At 53.7% G+C, this 16,202-nt stretch overlaps 2 protein-coding genes across 3 annotated transcripts; both read left to right on the top strand.

Moving 5' to 3' along the window:
- Positions 1–29: 29 nt before the first annotated feature.
- On the top strand, positions 30–9,801 carry SPCS2 (signal peptidase complex subunit 2). The gene is made up of 5 exons (XM_063327822.1): positions 30–136; positions 6,969–7,052; positions 7,363–7,527; positions 8,711–8,841; positions 9,543–9,801. The coding sequence occupies exons 1-5, from the start codon at positions 98–100 to the stop codon at positions 9,727–9,729; spliced, it is 606 nt and encodes a 201-aa protein (XP_063183892.1). The 5' UTR covers positions 30–97; the 3' UTR covers positions 9,730–9,801.
- An 807-nt stretch (positions 9,802–10,608) lies between these two features.
- Positions 10,609–13,916, top strand: NEU3 (neuraminidase 3). Of its 2 annotated transcripts, XR_010070498.1 has the most exons (5): positions 10,623–10,660; positions 11,793–11,840; positions 11,933–12,172; positions 12,303–13,383; positions 13,834–13,916. XR_010070498.1 is itself a non-coding variant. In XM_063330868.1 (4 exons), the coding sequence occupies exons 2-4, from the start codon at positions 11,814–11,816 to the stop codon at positions 13,269–13,271; spliced, it is 1,233 nt and encodes a 410-aa protein (XP_063186938.1). In that variant the 5' UTR covers positions 10,609–10,660; positions 11,793–11,813; the 3' UTR covers positions 13,272–13,383. The 2 variants fall into 2 exon arrangements, 1 of the variants encoding a protein (XP_063186938.1); XM_063330868.1 differs by lacking the exon at positions 13,834–13,916 and having other exon boundaries at positions 10,609–10,660; positions 11,936–12,172.
- The last annotated feature ends 2,286 nt before the right edge of the window (positions 13,917–16,202 follow it).

Genomic DNA, 16,202 nt, shown 5'->3' with positions numbered 1-16,202 from the left:
AGGGGGGCGCGGCCTTTGCTCCCGTCGGCCCCCGCGGGCGGCCAATCAGGGACGACCAGGTCGCGCGGGGAGGGCGGGGGCGGAGGGCGGCGAGAAGATGGCGGCTAAAGGCGGCAGGAACGGTCTGCTCGACAAGGTACCGTGCAACGGCCCGCCCGGGGACCGGCCTGCTGGGGCTCCACCTCCTTTCCCCCCCCACTCCCGGCCGCGTCTCAGCGGTTCCCCTCGGACCGCCCCGGCACTGGGCCGAGCCGTGGCAATCCCTAAGCTCCGGCCTCAGTGTGCCCCCCCCCCCGCCCCCGCTCGCTGCTGAGGGGGATCCCCCGCCTCAGCCGTGGGGCTGTGGGGAGCTCCCGCTGCTGCCTCCTTGTAAATGGCACTAAATAGCAGAAGAGCCCCCGGGGAGGGAGGGAACATCCCGCAGACAGGCCGTGCCCTACGTCCGGCCGCAAAAGCAGCAGCAGCCGGCTGTGAAATCGCTCCTTTTTTTATTATTGTTTTAATTCTTTTGCCAGCGTGGCTGGTTCTTAGCCCAGCCGCCCTGACAAAAGCCCGGCTAGCGGTACAGCCGCGCTCCTCCCGGTGGGTGTTTTGCCAGAAAAGTAACTCTGGGCATGGTAGAGACGTCAGGTGGAACAGAGCGTACTGTAAAAGTCTGCTGATAAGATACTCAGTCTCGGTAGTTTAAAGGAACTTGTTTGTAAAGTGGCTTTCAGCTCAGTTTTAAGCGGTCAGATGTTTGTGTCACAGCTTTTTGTGGTATTTGGGAGGTGAAAGCTAGAGACCTAGAGGCATTTTTTTCCACAGGAAGGTGGAGACAATTGTATCTCTGGTTGCAAAAGGGTGTATTCAGAGTGATATGTTTGGCATCTTTCACTGTATTTCAAAATATGGTTTACTGCAATTGAGAGCACTTACTTTTTTTTTCACATATGTATATTCAGAAGTTAACATAAACATACTATGTTTCGTAACATAAAGAGTATAGTTTTCCTGCATCTCTTTGAGAGGAGGCTATCTTACTATCCCGAAGAATTTGGTGGGTTTTCTTCAGAACAGTAGATCAAGTTGTTGAGCGAATGCTTTCAGGGGAAGGTGTGCTAATTAAATATTTCTGTCTATCTTCTGCAAACGTGCGCAGCTTCCGGTTTTGAAATGACGGCCCTTTGTGGTTAAACTTCAAGAACTCTGGAAAGCATCATGCTCTCGAGGCGTTCTCACTCCTGCCACATTCTGTGGATACTGAGGGGTAGTTATTTCAGGAGAAAAAGGAGTTGTTGGTAAGGGAAATAAGCTGTTGTTGCGGAAGCTGAATCCTTTAGTGAGAAACCAGTGAATATTTTCAGCAGGACTTCTACCCGAAGTACATACACAGGCTTGATAATGTTCTGTCATCTTTTCCCTGTCACCATGCTGATCTGTGTGCCTTCGTTTCCCCCCTACCCCAGATGACTTAAATGAAATCTGGTCATTTCTGCGAACCGGTGTTTATATTGTTGAGGTATTATCTGGACAGTTGTGGCCTTAGGTCCATAATTTGCTCAAGCTTTTCTTGAACAGAGAAATAATGGGTTGTCAGTGAGGCTTTAAAGTCTTCAGATGGGTTGGTTGTTTAGCGTATCTTTTTGTACTTCACTAGTAAGCTAAATCAGGGTGAGTTTAGGGAGGCCTGTGTTTTAACTATCCCTTTTTTTGTCCTCACGTTCTTCCAGTGTTTGTGATAATCAGGTAGCTCCTCCTGACCTCTCCCCACTTAACCAGGACTGCCTAAGAGTGCAGACTTGCTGACTTCAAAATGGTGTGCAGCAGCGGCTACAGTCCCCTCGAACATCTTGAGATTTCACCCGTTTAGCACAACACAAAGTTATTAACCACGCTCTGCTGCTACTAGAGCAAAACCTTCGAAGGTTTTGCAAGCTCCAGGACTAAAACCACTTCCTGAATACCAAGTTCTGTAACTGCCTTCCGCTCCTGTGCCCCAGAAGGAGCTCTGTGGGACCAGGAGATGTTGACTGTGGGTACAGTCAGTCAGCACTGGTATTTTGGGGAGAGTGAGGTCCAGAATTCCTTCCTCCAAGGTAGAGGCTGAACTAGTTGGAGCTGAGAACGACCACACTGACTCACTGGAGTGTGCTGCGGCTCTTCCTTCAAGAGGAAGAGGAGGGAACTGATGTACCATGGACTCTGCAACTTGCAAATCCAGCTTCTGCCTGGTTTGTGGTGTGCGATGTCACTGTTAATTTAGAATTTATGTTAGGGGGCGGGGACCTGTGGTTTGGGACTCGCTGCTCTGTGGGCTGCAGCCCAACCCACAGGAAAAGGCAATCAGCTGCAATGTCGGCTGTGTGCCTTGAGGGAGTAGATGAGCATCATCTGCTGAGGCTCTTCCAGCCTCCCTGGGCTGCAGCATCGCGGGTGCCAGTGTGAATAGTTTCTGATTTTAGGGCTTAGGAAGGGGAGGTTACGTTCTTTTCATCCTTGCAATGCAAAACACAGGTTAGATGCACGAATGTTATTCCTCTTGAAGAGTTTATGTAGTCTACGCTGGTGCTCCTCTTGCAGCAGCAACAAATCTTTTTTACTGTATGACTTGACTGGTTTATTTGTGTGTGTAATACCCAAAGTGCACTATAAACTTCAGAGCAATATTCAAAGAGACAAGCTAGCTACCCAGAAGATGTTGCAGGCTAAAATTGAACATGATGTAAAAGAGGCTGACAGTAGTGGCAGAAGGAATAAGGCGGGGGGGGGGGGGGGAACGTTAAGTTTGTGCCACGTCTTCCTTCTGAGTTATGAACATCTTGAAGTTTCTCCTGCAGGATTTTTCTGTGCTTCCTGCTTTTGAGGGAGGAGTTTGAAGGGATTTAAATGAAGGCGATAGCTTGACAAATGAACCTTGCGAGCGCTCAGATCCCACGGTGTCTGTTGTGAAAGCAAGCACTCATTTTGCTGTCCCTTTCTTGGAGCTAACAGCAGAATGCTCCCCTGCTGCAATCCAGCTGCAGGCTGCATCTTTACTTGCATGTGAACAGCTGGGGCCTTTGCATGCTTCTAGTGTCAGATTGGGTTGGTGGCTTTCTGAAATTGCATTTCTGATTTTATCCTTTGTTATTAAGGAAGGTAACTGCTGGCTATGTTTAAGCTGTTGTTCTGAAGCCTTGTTCTTAAACAGGTATGCTTTCAGGTACCAAATCCAATTCCTAGGTGTGCCTGGCTGTAGAATACCGTATTTGCTTCCCATTTGTAGTTAGGATGTGTTCAGGACAAGTTTGATAACCTTTCACTTAGCTTTTAAAACAAAGGAGTGAAATCACACCCAGACTATAAAGCTGTTTTGAACTGGTTGAGTTTTTCTTTTCCCCCATCAGATGGGAACCAAATCTGAGCTTTTCTTTTGAAGCCTTTGGAACTCTCACCCGAAGTGCTGAAAATAATGAGTAACTGGTAGAAAAATGCCATCCATGATCTGGAAGAGCAGACATGTTTGCATCATCCAGGCTCCACAGGACACCAGTGCAGCTTCACCTTCCCTCCGCAACCTGTGTAGGCAAGGCAGGGCTGTTCTGCAGACCCGAGAGGGGGTGGAGGCTTTCCCGCCTGCTTGAGGGTGACCGTTTGGTGGTAGGCGCTGAATCTCCAGCTCTCTTCCAAGCTGAACGTGGGGCTGGCCATCAGTCGAAGGCTTTGCCCATGGTTGCGCTGGTATATAGATGTCAGTGTACAGATGTGCATATGTTTCTGAGCACATCTGGACACAGAAGTAGCGTTGATGTTTCCTTTGAGTATCTCCTGCTCCTCTTCCGCAGCACTGGCACTCCAGGTGCCAGCGCGGCATCCCGCCTTCTCCCTCTCTCTTTCATCCTGCGGATCAGCCTGGAAGAATGAAGAGAAGCAGCAGCTGTACTGTGTTAGGAGAAGTAACCTCATGGGAACATCAAGACCAAGGTGAAGGGAGGGCTAAATCTTCACCCTGGCTGAAGTCCCAAACTGCAGGTGTGTCTCTGATGCAAGGTCCCTTCTGACATGAACAGCCCTGGCATTATCAAGCTGTTTCTGTCTTGAAGCAGAACAGCCTCAGACACAGGGAAGCCTGAACAAGAACTGAAGAACTGCTGGTTCAGCTCATTGCTTTAGACAGTCTAAGATTAGATTATTTTTTTTTTCCCCAGTAACAGCTTTATTTCAAAAAATATGTCATGTGGGCTTTACATCTACCCCTGAAAATGCTGCTTCTCTGCTAGAGATTGGTATCAGTTAAATATCATGGATGTTACCTGGCAATTCCAGTGTCAGATGAGTCGGGACAGAGAACAAGAAGCAAAAATCCATTTCTCACTCTGTCACGGGCTTCCTGGCTATATGTTATTACAGCAGTGCCTTGACTTGTTTTACGTACAGATATTTCTCTCTGTGCAAAACCCTTGTGCAAGTAAAGTGTTAGCAGTCCTGTGCCTATAAAATAGCTTTAAAATCTTGAGGTTTTTATTCTAAAAAAAGCCTTGGGCTTTATTTTCATTTATTTCTTGATTCCTGAACTTCCCTCGGTGTTTTCCGGCTATTCTGTCTTTGAGTATATCTAGAAAACTGCTGGTTTTATTTGGGAGGAGAAGAGAAGAAATTTTAGCATGAGCCTTGATTCCATCCTCATGGGCTTTAGGAATTAAAACCAGACATAATAAGATTGACTAAAAACTCAAGCGTTGGTAGATGCATTGTGCTTTAATACCAGGTAAACTATGCTGTTGCCAAAAGCATATATTCCAATATTAATATTTAATTGTAAAATGTATCACAAAAATATCACTTGAGTGGTGTCTTCCCAAGTATCTCTGGATTCTTGTTCTCACTTAGGAACAAGCTGGGGAACACTGTCATATTTTATACTAAGGATTGTCTTGTTCTAACCCTAGCAATGTGGAGAACTGTTAATTCAAAATATTTGCTCGGATATATTTTTTTACTTCTTCAAAATGATTCCTTTAGCGGCCTTTGACAAAAACAAAAAATCGCAACTGTACTTAAGGGCAGACCTGGTCAGAAGGAAGGCTTCAGATGGCCTGCAGAGGTTCCTCGTGGTATTATAACCGTCTCATGAATTTTGTTCTTTATCATTTTTAAAATCAGCAGGGGGAAGGGTTGAACAGCTGTAAAGACTGAGCCTTTTCATGGACTTTTATCAATAACAAAAATAAACTGCAGGCAAATGACTCCTTCCCTCCTGGGTAAGGCTTGCCTTCGCTGGAGCGGTACAAGTACAAGAAAGGACAGAATATTTGCCCACAGTCACATCTGAGTTCAGGGTTCGGTTATTGGTGTATCTCGCAGCGAATCCAGCTGAGCTGCTTCTTGCATCTGTCTTACTAGTCAATATTTTTGTCTTTAAAATAACAGGACTTGTCTGCACCCTACAAGAATAATTCTGCGGCAGTAGCAGCTGGCGCTGTTTCAGGAAAAGACTCTGTTTTAGGGTTTTGCTAAGCAGAGTACATTTCCACGTCGAAAGGCTTTTTTAGCTTTCCTTCTACTCCCTCATGAGAAATGGAGGCCGCACCTATGAGCAGTGAGGTCAAGTCTGAAAGGGTTTCTTCAAAGCTTTTTTTGATTTATTTGTGAGATAAGGAGAGAGGGATTGGGTATTGGTGTTACTACTTCGAGACTTCTGACTTCCAATTCACTAATTAGGAAAAAAGGTAATATTTTTTTCCGCTACCTAATCTAGCTCTTGATAGTTTAATCATTGGGAATTCCAAAGGGCAAGAAATAAAACTGTTACAGATGCTTTTATAAGGAAAAAGTAAATCTTTGAAAGGATTATTCTATAGTCTTTCATGGCAAAGGGTTTGGCTTTCAACTGGCGTGTGTGTTAGTTAACCTTAGGAAAAACTGGTGGCTACAAAAAAAAGTAGCCACCTGAAATATTTTGTAACTTACACTGATGTGAGAGCTTTTTCTGGCTTCTGGCTGTTGCTTTTGTCCCTCATAAACCAGGTACAGCATGTGAATGTACGGTGACGTTTACTGTGCACCTAATAATTCATACCTGCAGAGCCTGAAGGATAATCAGGCTTTTCCCTGGGCGAGTGTAGGGGAAGTAGATCAGGTTTTACATCTTACTTTAAAATGGTTTCATTCCTGCCAGAGAAGGGAAATGAGCTCTTGTGACGGGTGGTTAATAAATCCAACTTGGGAGCTTCAGGAGCAGGAAATAACACGAGCAAAGTTGAGAATTGCTTCTAATGGCAGCTAAAATTTGAGCTCAAATCACTCAACTGTTTGAAATAATTGATGGCTTGAAATACCCAGGGCTCAAGCTCATGTGTCCGACTGCGGCTAAAAGCAGTAGTGTCACCGAAAAATAATATAATTCAGAGGAAAATTAACCCCTTTGAAAAACTGAGCTGTTGTACCTGAGATTCATTATTGATGAAGAACCCGCTTCTGAGGAAAATCAGAATATAGAAGAGCAACAGAGCCTTTTGGTTTCGGTCTGGGGGATGGTCTGGCTGAAATTTTCTTTTCTTGTTTGTGCCTTTATATTCTCCCCTTGTACCTGGATTGTTAAGGCCACCTTGAAATTTTCCTGCTCTCATCATCTCCTGAAGAGTTGATCTGTAACAGCTGGGCTGAAAAGCGTGAATACCTTCAAAGGCAAGAATTAAGTCATAACTGACACTTTCTGCAGATGGCAACGGGAGCAGCAAACGCAGAATCAAAATTGGGGTAAAACTGATGTAAAAAGTCCCTTCAAATATCTTCAGTACCCGCGACAAGCTTAAATCTGGAAGGGTAATGGGGACGTTGGTGCCGAGGGGGGCTTTTGGTGCTGTGTAACAGGGCCCGAATTCTCTCCGTCTCTGGGCACGTATTCCCAAACAGGGAGCAGTTTGCTGGGTTGCCTCCTGTCTTTGTGTTCGCGACATTAAAACGGAAGGCCAAATTCTCTTAACGCCGTTCGGTTTCCGTTGCAGTGGAAGATCGACGACAAGCCGGTAAAAATTGACAAATGGGACGGTTCAGCTGTGAAAAATTCTTTGGACGATTCTGCCAAAAAGGTACGTCCTGCGACTGCTGATTTCTCCCTCTTGGGAAACGCTCTATTTGCTTAGGTTTCTATGCTTAGTTTTAAAAACTTTGTAAACTTTTTTTGGTTGGATTTGGTTGGAACCCCTATCTGTGCTGGTTCTGTAGCATCTCTTGCAATTCCCATGGCTAAAGCTTAGAGCATCAGCAATTATTACAATGTCTGATGCAGACATTAATTCTGTATAAAGTTTCTGCTCATTTTACCCATATAATTGAGATTGGTTTATCTGAATCTAATGAAAAGCACAAAATAAACTTGGCTGCCTGTTTCTCCCGCAGGTTCTCCTGGAGAAGTACAAGTACGTCGAAAATTTCCGTTTGATCGACGGTCGCCTCATCATCTGCACAATCTCTTGTCTCTTCGCCATTGTAGCTTTGATTTGGGATTACCTGCACCCTTTTCCTGAATCCAAACCCGTTCTTGCCTTTTGTGTTGTATCATATCCTTTACTTACGTCGGCTCATTTATACCAAAAAGGGTTGATTTTCCCCATAAACACAACAAAACCCCTCTCTGTATTCCCATTTTCAGGCCCGTGGTGTGGAGATCAGCTGATAATCAAACAGTTTTCATGTGATGGTAAAATTCCTGCCTGGCTGGCTGTAACGTACCTAAATTTGGGTGATCTGGGGGTGCAGCCTTCCCCTGCAGGGGTTGGAAGCGATTCGGCTCACGTCAGAGGAGTCAGCGGCTGCCGGGGCGGCCGATCCCTTCGCCAGGCTCCCGGCTGTGTTTGAGTGCATTTCCCACATCTCAGACACCGTGTCAGCTCCGGTTAGAAGTCAACTGTGAGATTTCCAGTAACACAGCGTGACTGGGGTTGGGTTTTTTCCCCCTGTTTGGGCTCCAGAGTGTCAGCATGGCGCCGATTTCCCTGCGGCTCCTCTAACAAGAGAGTCGCCTGCAGAGGTTTTACCACCCAAACGTAGGTGACAGATGAGGGGTGCTCTCAAGAGCTGCCGACGGGCGGCTTTGATGGTACCAGTGAGGCAGCGTGAACTGGTAGCCTGGAAGCTTCTCGCCGGCCTGGGAGTCACCGTGTACCACTGACGGCTGTGGGATCGTGGGCGAGCGATGGCCTTATTTTACAGTTGTTCTGGTTTTCAGCACGAATGTTGAGATAATTCATCTTGCAGCACTTCATCTTTCTCATTTTTGGAAGGAAATAATTCTAATTGCTCGGTCTGTGCTTAGGAGGAATGGACAAGCGATTAATTTTGTGGCTCGTTTGGTCTCAACGTTTTCCCGCTGTCTCCCAACAGTTGCTCCAAAAATTTAGCGAAATAATCGAAAACGGGATTTCGTTGTGATTTCTCCTTCTGCTTCATGGATTTATGAGCGAAGCATCTCGTGTGGCTGGAGAAATCCCTTTCGGGAAAGCGTGTTAGGGAGTTGTCGCTTTCCCCACCCCTTCCAGGCATCGATTAATGTCCAACGGCAAAGATTGAAGAAAGTGTCCCGATAATTATTTAACTTCTCATGCCAAGCGTGCCGCGTGCCGTTTGGAATGATAATGTCACGAGACGTGGTTAAACCGCTGTGTCTGAGGGGATCCAAGCAGTTTCTCCGCCTAATTTCTACTTCTAATTACAGCTTTCTAGTTTCCTTAACTTTTCGAGCACATATTTTGTGATGATGGGAATCCTGACCATCTATACCTCATACAAAGAGAAGAGTATTTTCCTCGTAGCTCACAGAAAAGACCCTGCGGGGATGGACCCTGACGACGTTTGGCAGCTCTCCTCCAGTCTCAAACGGTAGCGTTTCCCGGGCTTAGCGAGCGGGAATGACCCGGTGCCGCACCGGCTTTCGCTTTGCCTCCACTGGTAGCTACCCGGCGCAAAAAAGCTGCATTTTGGATAATTCCTAAACAAAATGGGGGGAAATATTGGTATTTCTGCAGCGTTGGTGGCTCTGCTCCGGGGATGCGAGCTTTCCGCAAAGGACCGGCTGCCGTGCCGTGATCTTTGGGGCTTCCCAGGCAACTCGTGGTGAATATTCACTGCGGAACATAATTACTCAGAAGTAACAGCGATCTGCCACGGGCTCGCCAGCCTCGTGCGCACCGTTTCCGTCCGTATCTCTCCATAGGCTCACCCGAAATATTTTCCTTCATTTTTTTTTTATACCCCCAAATCTGTTTTCTCCGTCAAAATCGACGTCCCAATCTCGAAATGGGAGCGGGTGCCACGCGGTTATCTGCCGCAGATGCTCACATTTCATTTCTCTTTAAATGGGGGGGGAAATTAATTATTAAGAGTATAAAAATCTTTAATTGAGGTATAATTAACGCCTGCATGTTGTGGCTGCTGGGGCGGGGGGCGGGGACCTCCGCTCCTGGGGGCTTTCCGGGAAGACGAGGATTTCTCCTCACCTTTTCGTTGGTGTCTCAGCTGAGCCAGGCTTTATTTCAGATTTTAATTTCTTTTATTCTGCAATCTCGCCGCCCTCCCTGCAGGTTCGATGACAAGTACACCCTGAAGCTGACTTTCATCAGCGGCAAAACCAAACAGCAGAGGGAAGCCGAGTTCACCAAATCCATCGCCAAATTCTTCGATAACAACGGGACGTTAGTCATGGAGGCCTACGAGCCGGAGGTGTCCAAGCTGCACGATAGCCTGGCCCTGGAGAGGAAAATAAAATGATTTCCGACACCGCCTGCCTCCTGGGGACGCGCTAAATTAACACCAATAAAGAAAAATAGCAAAGAAAGTGAATCATTGCCTCTGTTTTTTGTCCTGAAATCCTATTCCATTTGGGATGAGCGGGATTTTTAATCTTGGATCCAAGATTTATTTTTTTTTTGAAGCTACACAACCTTGGTCTTGGCCTTCATGGTCCTGCCGCCTCCGGGGCGGACGGTGGAGGAGGATTTGCCCGTGGGAACCCTCTGGAGCGGGGGGACTTTGTCACCCAAACTGTCCCTGCTTCTTCCCTGGTTCCCTGGCAGTGCTTTATGGAATAACCCCATGCCATGCGGGGGCTGGGGCGGGGGGGGGGGGGGGGTCACTAACGTCACCTTTCCCTTTTGCGTTAGGAATTCAGGACAAAATCCTTCTGTAAAACAACCGTCCGCTCGCAAACAGGTTTTTATTTTTGTATTTTTCTCATGGCGGGGGGGGGCGGATTGTTTCGTATAAAAAGCCTTTTATGTGTTCGGCGGGGGGGGGGGAGTCAAATATGCTACTGCTGTATGTTGGGCGATGCTTATCTACAAGGTGGGGAGGAAAAAAAAGGCAAGCGAAGGGCTTTTCCGAGCCGTGACCCTCCCCGCGGGTCCCCTGTCGCCACCTCCTGTCCCCCGCCTCCCTTCTATAAAATGCCATTTTTCTAAAATAGAAGAGTTTGGGGGGTTTTTTTATGTTGTTTTTTGGTGGTGTTTTTTGTTTGGTTGGTTTTTTTTTTTTGCAATAAGAGGGAAGAAGAGCCGTTGAACGTGTTCCGGAGCATCCCCGGGTCAGGGCGGGGGGGTGGATCCCTGTTACCGGCCCGCCCCCCCCCTCCCGCCGTCCCCCTCCCCGGCCGGGGGTGGAGCGGGGCGGCCCCGGCGGCGGCGGCGGCCGGAGGAGCCGGGGGGTGCGTGGGGCTGGGGCCGGGGGGGGAATCGGGGGGGCTCGGGGGAGCGGGGGGTCCGTGAGGTGCGGGGGGGCTCGGGGGAGCGGGGGGGGCGGTCGGTGGAGGGGGGGGTCCGTGGGACTGGGAGGGGGGGGGAGCGGGGCACGGAGGGGGGGTGCAAAAGGGATGGGGCCGGGGGGGGGGGGGGTCGGTGCATGCCGGGGGCCTGGTCCGGGGGGGTCGGTGCATGCTGGGAGTGGGGCTGGGGGGGGTGCAGGAGGGTACACGGGGGGGCCTGGCATTGGCGGGGGGGGCGGGGGATTGGTGGATGCAAGGGTGCAGGGGAGTCGGGGTGGGGGAGCGCGGGGGGGTCCGGGGATCGGGGGGGGGTGTGTGGGGCTGTGGGGGCTGCGGGGGGGGTACATAGGGGAGTCGGGCTATGGGGGTGCGGGGGGGGTACATGGAGGGAGCTGGGCTGTGAGGGTGTGGGGGGGGGGTGCAGGGGGATGTAGGGGGGGGTCTGGGCATGGGGCAGACATGGGGGGGGGTTCGGTGCATGCGGGGGTCTATAGGAGGCTGGCTGGGGGGGTGCAGGGGGGCTGTGGGCATAGAGGGGTACACGGGGGGGGCATCGGTGCATGCAGGATGTAGGGGAGTCAGTCTATGGGGTGGGGGGGGACATAGGGGAGTCGGGGCTCGGGGGGGGTGCAGGGGGACGTACGGGGGGGGACCGGTGCATGCAGGGGTGCAGGGGAGTCGCGCTATGGGGGTGCAGGGAGGGGACATAGGGGAGTCAGGCTATGGGGGTGAAGGGGGGGACATAGGGGAGTCGGGCTACGAGGGTGCAGGGGGCGTCGCAGGGACATGGCGGGGGGGAAGTGGGGAGTTGTGGGCAAGAGGGGATACCTGGGAGGGTTGGGGGGGGGGGTGGGTGCATGGGCACGGGGACTCTGGCGGGTGCTAAAGGGGATGGGGGTTGGGGACAGCCTTGGGGGGGGGGGGCATGGGGTCACGGGCAGAGGGGAGCCGCTGCGGTGCGGCGGGACAGAGGGACACGGGGACAGTATGGAGGGGCAGGACAGGGGGGGTGTGACCCCCCCCCCCAACAAGGGGCTCCACACTCACCCACCCCCCCCCCTTCCACCCCACCCAGCGGGACCTCGGGGAGGCCACCATGTCCCAGGCCACCACCTGCCTCGAGGTGAGTCCTTGTCCCTGTCCCCCCATCCTGGGGGACATGAGGGCCACCCTCTGCCAGCACTTAACCCTTTACCATCTGACCTTCCCCGCCAGCAGCAGGGGGATGGCGGGGAGAGCCCCCCCCCGCTGCCACCGCCGGGATCCCCCCTCGTGTTCCCACGGGAGACGCTGTTCCGGCAGGCGAGCGGGGTCACCTACCGCATCCCGGCTTTGCTGTACATCCCCCCGGCCGCCACCTTCCTGGCCTTCGCCGAGAAGCGCTCCTCGGCCAGGGACGAGGACGCCAAGTACCTGGTGCTGCGCCGGGGCCGCCGGCACGGCTCCTCGGTGGAGGTAACAAACCAACCCGGGCCGTAGCAACGAGCTGCGTCCTCCATCCCTGGGAGCGACGGCGGGCGGTTTCGGGGCGCAGCGACACCGGTGCAACCCGGCGGCTGAGCCCCGTTTTCCTCCTTGCCGGCAGTGGGATCCGCCGGAGGAGCTGTCGGCCTTGGTGCTGCCCGGCCGCCGCACCATGAACCCCTGTCCCCTCTACGACGCCACGAGCGGCACCGTCTTCCTCTTCTGCATCTGCGTCGAGCGGGGGAAGACGGAGCGGTGCCAGATCTGGAGGGGCTGCAGCGCCGCTCGCCTCTGCTACGCCACCAGCGCCGACGGCGGCCACCGCTGGACCCCGCTGCGGGACGTGACGGATGAAGCCGTGGGCCCCGACCTGTCCCGTTGGGCCACCTTCGCCGTGGGGCCGGGCCACGGGGTCCAGCTGGCTTCGGGGCGCCTGGTCGTGCCGGCCTACACCTACTACGTGCACGAGCGGTTGTGCGGGGTCGTGCCGCTGCCTTGCTACACCCGGCAGCACGCCCTCGTCTTCTACAGCGACGACGGCGGGCGCAGCTGGCACAAGGGTGGCCTGGTGGGGGGCGGGCCGACGGGCGAGTGCCAGGTAGCCGAAATCGACGGGGGTGATGCCCGCCAGCCCTTGCTCTACTGCAACGCCCGAGCGCCGTGGGGTTGCCGGGCCGTGGCCTTCAGCGCCGACCGTGGGCTGCGGTTCGAGGGGTCGGCGCGGTGCAAAGCGCTGGGCGAACCGCCGCGGGGGTGCCAGGGCAGCGTGGTGAGCTTCCCCCCGCCCTCCGGGGAGGCGCCCGCTTGGTTACTCTACTCCCATCCCACCGACCGGCACCGCCGGCGCGATTTGGGCATCTATCTCAACCCTTCTCCGCTGGACGGGGAGGGCTGGCGGCACCCGTGGGTGCTGCACCCGGGGCCGGCTGGGTATTCCGACCTGGCCGTCTGCCCCGGCGGCGTTTTCGGCTGCTTGTTCGAGTGCGGCGCCAGCAGCGCCTGCGAGGAAATCGCCTTCTGCCTCTTCGCCCTGGACGCCCCTGACGGCAGCGAGGGGAACCTCGAAGTTCCTAAAATGGACCCATTTTAAGGGGGGAGGTGGGGGAGGGGTGGGATGTGTCACTTCCGACTGCCGGCAGCCGGAGACATCAACGCCGGGACCTCACCGGGACATTTTGGATGCACCAGAGGCTCAGCATCGCGTAGCTTTTATTTAATTAATTAACGCTTGGCTTTTTAATCACCCATTGATAGAGGTTGGGACCTGGGGGCGGGGGGGGGGGAGGGGAGGCAGGGGGCGAGTTGGAGGATCTGCTGCGGGTTGCCCCGGGGTGGGGGATGCTGACATAGCACCCGAAATGCTGCTGTTTCACCAAAACCGGGCGTTTTTCACCTGGGAGCAGCGAAAAAGCAGAAGGTGCTACTGAGAGCAGCCGGTCCCCTGGGGAAAAATAACCCAAAAATGGTGGTTTAGTTAAAAATATTGGCGATTCTTGTGCCCCCGCCACGTGGCAGAGAGAGAATTCCCCTTTTTTTACCTTTTTTTTTAATCCTGTTTTCTTCACTTTTCCTGGTTCAGGCTGTTTTGCCTTGTATTCCCATGGGAAAAAGCACTCAAATCTCAAGGCGGGGGGGTTTATTCTGCTCCGCAGGGGACAGCTTGTGGCATCTCGACGGTGACAGCACCCTCACACCCCCGTGCCGCCACTGCCGAATAAAATCCTCCCCAAACGGGTGAAATCCGGCCAACATTGGGAAAATCCCGAGGGAGATGACCCTGCTGGGGAAGGATGCGGGATGTCCCCGAGCACCGTCACCTCCCAGTCCATCCCACCGCTACATTTTGGGCACGCAGCACCTGGAAGAGATGAAGACCCACCCCCAGTTCGTGGGGTTACTGGTTTTTAGTGGGGTGGGGGGGGGGGGGGGGGGTGGGGGTTGGTCTCAGCGTCCCCTTCTTACCGGTAGCGCCGGGGACAACCGAAATGTCCCTGCTGGGTCTCGTGGGTGAAGCAGAAGCGGCGGCAGTGGCCGGTGTTCTGGGCGCAAGGTCGGGCGCTGGTGGGGATGGCATCTCCGGGGGGTCCCTGGGGGACGCTGGCGGTGGGGTGCCGGGGGCCGGGGGCCAGGAGCACGGCCAGGAGCACGGCCAGGCGCAGGACAGGCATGGTGTGGGGACACCGGTGTCACCTGGGGTTGTATTTATGGGGTTCGGCCCCGGGGAGGTGGGGTTTGGTGGCAGAGGGTGCTGCTGGATGGGGTTTAGCGACGGGCGACGGCTCTGCCTGCGGCGGTGGCTGGGGGGGGGAGAGGGGGGGACACAGGGGACAGGGAGGGGACACGTGGGAGGGTGGGCGGGGGGGGGGTTGTTTGTCTGGCTCCTTGGGGTGACTGGCGGGGGGGGGTGGAGAAAGGGGGGGGATGATGCTGGGATGTGGGATAAGGCTGAGTGATGGGGACATGGGACACGGAATGATGGGAGTGTGGACACGGCTGAGTGGTGGGGACATGGAATGATGGGGACACGGGACACGGAATGATGGGAGTGTAGACACGGCTGAGTGGTGGGGACATGGAATGGTGGGGACATGGGACACGGAATGATGGGAGTGTGGACACGGCTGAGTGGTGGGGACATGGAATGGTGGGGACACGGGACACGGAATGATGGGAGTGTGGACACGGCTGAGTGGTGGGGACATGGAATGATGGGGACACGGGACACGGAATGATGGGAGTGTGGACACGGCTGAGTGGTGGGGACATGGAATGGTGGGGACACGGGACACGGAATGATGGGAGTGTGGACACGGCTGAGTGGTGGGGACATGGACCACAGCTGAGCAATGGGATGGGGGACTTGGCTGAGTGATGGGGATGTGTGACATGGAGCCATGGGGCCATGGGACGTGTCTGCGTGATGGGGACATGCAACGTGGCATGGCAGGGACGTGACACGGCTGAGCGATGGGAACGTGGGATTGGCTGAGTCATGGGGACGTGAAACACGGCTGCGTGATGGGGACGTGCAACATGGTGGAGTGACGGGGACACGGGACACAGCTGAGTGGCGGGAATATGGGACACAGATGAGTGATGAGACATGGGATGCAGAATGATGGAGACAAAGGACCTGGTGGAGTGACAGGGACATGGGACGTGGCTGAGCGGTGGAAGATGGTGTCCAGACCCTGGAGCGGAGGATCTCGGAGCAACGCCCACCCCAAGCTCTGCACCCATCGTGCTGCTATGTCCGTCCTGTCCTTGCACCCATCATGTCCTTGCACCCGTCACGCTCCTACATCCATCCTGTCCTTGCACCCATCAATCACCCCCCTGGGCTGTAGGACAGGGCTGGCCCCTGCCAGCCCCTCGGTGTGGGTGCAGCCGCCCGGGGAGAAACCCACATTTCCCAACTTCTCTTGGCCTTTCCTTTGGGAATTCAGCCGATTTTGGCCTGTTTTCTCCAGGAGGCTCCAGGGGGCGGTGGGGGCGTGTTATTTTGGGGTGCCATCGTGGTGCTGTCCCTGCAGACGGTCCACCTGAGCAGCCACACCGACGAGGTTTCCTGCAAATAGAGCTTTTCCCAGGGAGAGAAAGCGTCTGCAGTGTTGGTGGGAACCCAGCAGGACGTCCCCAACCCACCGCCCTTACCCCACTGGGACAGGACGGGATGGGGACAGGGAGGGATGGGGACAGCATGGGATTATTACAGGACAGAGTGGGGACAGGCAGCAGGGGACACACAGGATGGGGACAGGGAGGATGGAGACAGGATGGGACAGGGACAAGCAGGATGAGGCCAGGGCAGGATGGGGACAGAGAGGATGGGGACAGGGTGGAATGGAGACAGGGAGGATGGCAATAGGAAGGATGAGTCCAGGGCAGTTTGGGGACAGGCAAGAAGGAGACAGGCAGGATGGGGACAGGACAAGACAGGACATGGACAGGCAGGATGAGGCCAAAGCAGGATAGGGAGAGACAAGAGGGAGACAGGCAGGATGGGATGGGGACAGGGACA

Source organism: Chroicocephalus ridibundus, chromosome 1 (assembly GCF_963924245.1).
Source record: "Chroicocephalus ridibundus chromosome 1, bChrRid1.1, whole genome shotgun sequence".
Lineage (NCBI taxonomy): Eukaryota > Metazoa > Chordata > Aves > Charadriiformes > Laridae > Chroicocephalus > Chroicocephalus ridibundus.
Note: the sequence above shows the minus strand (reverse complement) of the source record. Positions and strands in the feature narration are given on the sequence as shown.